A 3,714-nucleotide genomic window follows, 5' to 3' on the forward strand; every position below is an offset into this window, starting at 1 on the left:
AGGGAAAGATACTGTCCTCGCTGCTTCCTGGGCCGACACTAATGTCGTTTTTCAGTTTTATCTTCAACAAAGTCTTTGTCAGGGGGGAAAGAGGTGTCAGGGCTGCTCTGACCACTTTCATGACCCCTCATGTCTTTCTCTTCACCTCTTTTGTGCTATTTTCAGCCGGAGCTCGTGGTGACCAATAACCTCCTGGACTTGCCTCCACCATCCCCTCCAAAACCCAAAACCATCGTCCTCCCACCCAACTGGAAAACAGCCCGAGATCCAGAGGGGAAAATCTACTACTACCACGTGGTAACGAGGTGAGAGTGATAACGAGGTGAGCGTGATGGCTGCTTCAAAGCTGGAGTTTGATGGCTCAAGCGAAGGAATTGGGTGAAAGAGAAATGGATGTTCAGCCCTTGGTGTCTCGTTAGGCACCACAAAGCCCGTACCCGGCGGGCTGCTGCTCATTAGCTGGGTGGGAGGCTGAGGTTGCTCAAAACTTTTCCTTCACCCCCATAAATGTGGCTTAGGGATAGAGCCCCGTTTTCCGTGAGCAGAAGTGTAACGATAGCAAACGATGTCCTTGCAAATGATGACTCCAGCTGCGCCTTGAGTTGTAACCCGGTGTGATAATGTGGTGGTGAGCTCTGCATCTGCCATCTGATTGCAAAACAAAAAAGTCTCATCAGAGCAACATCTTTCTCCTCAACATCTTGGTCAAGTTGGATTTCATTCTTTTGACGTCTTCTTTGGTTCCCATCGCTCTGCCAGATTACGAGGTTCCCCACACAGGGCTGAAATGGCAGCAGAATTAACAGGTAGAGAGACGTCTTGACTACCCCTCGCGCTCTGAAGCACCCATGCAGCTCTGACAGCGGCTCCAGACAGATAACCCCGGTCTGTGGAGGCTTTAATGCACGTGCGAGCGTTGCGGTGGGCACGCCGTGTGAACAGGAGGTCTTTGGTGGCTCAGGGATCGACCGTGATCCTCCGCGTGTGACATCAAAGGCTTTGTTTTCTCATCCTCGTTTTTTCCATCTTCAAACCTCTGGTCTGTTCTGGAGCAAGAAATAATTTCCCAGTGTTTTCCCCCCACTTTTGCGATCAGTTTTGGAAGGTACCGGGTTTTTGGATCAATACCTATAAACTTACCTAAAATGAGTATCATGACTTTTAGATTTCCGAAAAGGATTTTTTTTTTTCCTTTCAAATTCCGTGTGAGGTCTCTGTGGGGATCCACCTCCCTAAAGAGTTAAGTCTGAGTATTTTCTTACGTGTCCTGATGGTCTTGATGTCAGTTATTGTTACTGGCAGACATTTCTCTACATCAGTCCATCTTTTCAATCTCCTATTTGGACTCCTTCCTTACCCATCAAGAGTTGCACCAACAGCAGAGCAGGAGACCTTCAAACCCCAGGAAGAAAAAGAAAACAGTCGAACAGGAATTTGTGATTTGTGCCGTGGTTTGGAAACCTTGCAATGAGATGAGGAGAGCCAACTGAACCTTCCCCCTTGGCGAGGAATGCCTCCTCCGTGCGTCTTCTACACGAGAAGCCACTAATTGAATGTAATTAGTCTTGAACTTTTTCAAGGAACATATGCTGGAAGATTTCTTTCAATCCTTCTTTTAACTGTGTATCTTCCAACGGGAGGAGGCCAGTAGAGGAAAGGAGATCTTACTTGTTGATATGCTTTCTTAGTTTAATATTTCATTCTACTTAACAGTCAAATTAGTGGTGGTCCAGGGTCAGGGATATTCAGGAGTATCTGGAGAATTAAGTAACCTGATGAAGCACGTGGAGACTTACTGAAACGGGACTTTCATACTTCCCCCCAGCATGTCCTGAAAAGTAAAAAGCCCTGAAGTGGGCCAAGGTTTCCGATACAGGTCAGAAACCTGGAGAAACTCAAACCAGCAGCTTTTTTTGGTGTAGGCTTTCAGGATTTCTTTGTATTGAGCTGAAGAGCGCACATCCTGGCTTCGCACGGAGTCTAGAGAGGGAAGATAGTTGCCGCGTTGGGTCATCTCCAAACCTAATGAGGTCTGGAAATCTGTCCTTTGCATCCCTGTTGTTTGGTCTCTTTGTGAGTGAGTCCTCTCACCTGATGGAGACTCCCGTACTCACCCTAGTCCTGCAAAGACAGTGGTCTGTCCTGCTGGCCACGATTTCTCCTGGTTGTGTTCTTCCCCTGGTCCGTGGTTTTCCTCCCTGGCACCATCCTGTAATTGCCCTCAAATGCCGACGACTGTCTGTTCCCCTCTTCCCACCTTGAGGAAATCAGTTCTTTCCATCCTTCCCTGGTTTGGAGCACAGTGGGGCTCTTCCCGGAGTGTTGGCCTGACGAGCCCAAGCAGGCTCTGATGGCTTCTTCCATCTCAACCGAGATATTTCTGCAGGAACGGTGCTTCCCGTGCACAGTGAGCCAAGGAAAGCTCTAGCCCTGCCTTTAGCCTCTTCTAGCGTATGGGTGAGCTTCGTGGCATCCACCCATCCATCCTTTCAAGCTCCTGCTCATTCCTGTGGCCTTTCTCAAGATCTTTGGTCTGTGTCCTTTCCACACTGAGATGTCTGTGGCTAAACACTCGACTTGAGGTGCCAAGGGCTGCCCCTTGCGCTGCAGGAGGCAGTACCTTCCCCACCATCTCCGCTGGGATGCCTCCCATCTTTCCACGCCAGAATCGCCGACCTTCTTTATTTCACACCTGTGATGAACTTCCCTTGATCCCACATTGTCACCAATGATAGAAAATGGTGCCAGTTCCCTTTTTTAAGTTCTTTTTGCTTGGCTTTAGCCTTCTCCAACTTAGAAGCCTACTCAAACTCATCATTAATAGCAAGATAGGGCTCTGCATTGCACCTGTGTTAAGAGTTTCGATGACTGATGGAGACCAGATGTCCCAGTTGCTGGGACAATCAATAAGCAGGTACCAGTTATTTTGAAGAGGGTGACGGTGGTCTGTCTGTCTGTCTGCCTGCAGGCAAACCCAGTGGGACCCTCCTACCTGGGACAGCCCAGGGGATGACGCCAGCCTTGAACACGAAGCTGAAATGGACCTCGGGACCCCAACGTACGACGAAAACCCCATGAAGGTAAGTGCGGGGTCGGTGAGGGAAATTCGGCGTTAACATCTCTTTGATAGACTGTGGGGATAATCCTGTCCTGCGGAGCAGGAGCAGCAAACGCCAGGGCTGTTGCTGAGCTCGGTATGAACTTGGGGAGGTGATGGAGGGACAGAAGTGACCCAAGATAAGCCGCAGTGGCTGTACTGACCATAGAACCACTGGGGTTTTGTGCTTTAAAATAGTGGTAGAGGATTAACAGAGTTCAGTTCTTCCTTTCTTGCTGCTCTGAAATACCTGACGAAATAGGTAGCCGCTGAAGAGCGGCTTCCCCTCGTTGCTGCCAGGTTTTGCCCTGGTGACAAATCATCGAGTTGAGATTTTCGTGATGCTCTCACCTCATCGTTCTAAGTGCTGGCTTGGTAAAGACTTGGGTGCTCCTTTGCTCCCCTCTCGGGCTGCATCGACTGCGGCTTGGGTGAATGCAGGACTTCCCTGGGGGCGACTGATGTTCTCCCCTGGATGCCAAGCATCTCCGCAACCTCATGTGCGGAGATAACCTTATAACTGGCCAAAAAGAGGGGCATGAGGGGGGATAATACTTAATGGTGCCGCAGGAGAAGCAGAGGAGCTGGGAGCTCTGTGTTGTTTCCACCACCGTCTG

General features: G+C 49.6%; 1 protein-coding gene across 1 annotated transcript in view; it reads left to right on the top strand.

Annotated features, from left to right (window-relative positions):
• The window catches only part of SETD2 (SET domain containing 2), a gene marked incomplete at both ends in the record, with an annotated part of 41,438 nt that extends 38,358 nt beyond the window's left edge, over window positions 1-3,080 (top strand). Inside the window, 2 exons of the mRNA XM_009697217.1 lie at window positions 166-305; window positions 2,969-3,080. Coding sequence (XP_009695519.1) covers window positions 166-305; window positions 2,969-3,080 — 252 coding nt within the window. The remainder of the gene's footprint in view (window positions 1-165; window positions 306-2,968) is intronic.
• Window positions 3,081-3,714: the final 634 nt, after the last annotated feature.

Source organism: Cariama cristata, unplaced genomic scaffold, assembly GCF_000690535.1.
Source record: "Cariama cristata isolate BGI_N322 unplaced genomic scaffold, ASM69053v1 scaffold913, whole genome shotgun sequence".
Taxonomy (NCBI): Eukaryota; Metazoa; Chordata; class Aves; order Cariamiformes; family Cariamidae; genus Cariama; species Cariama cristata.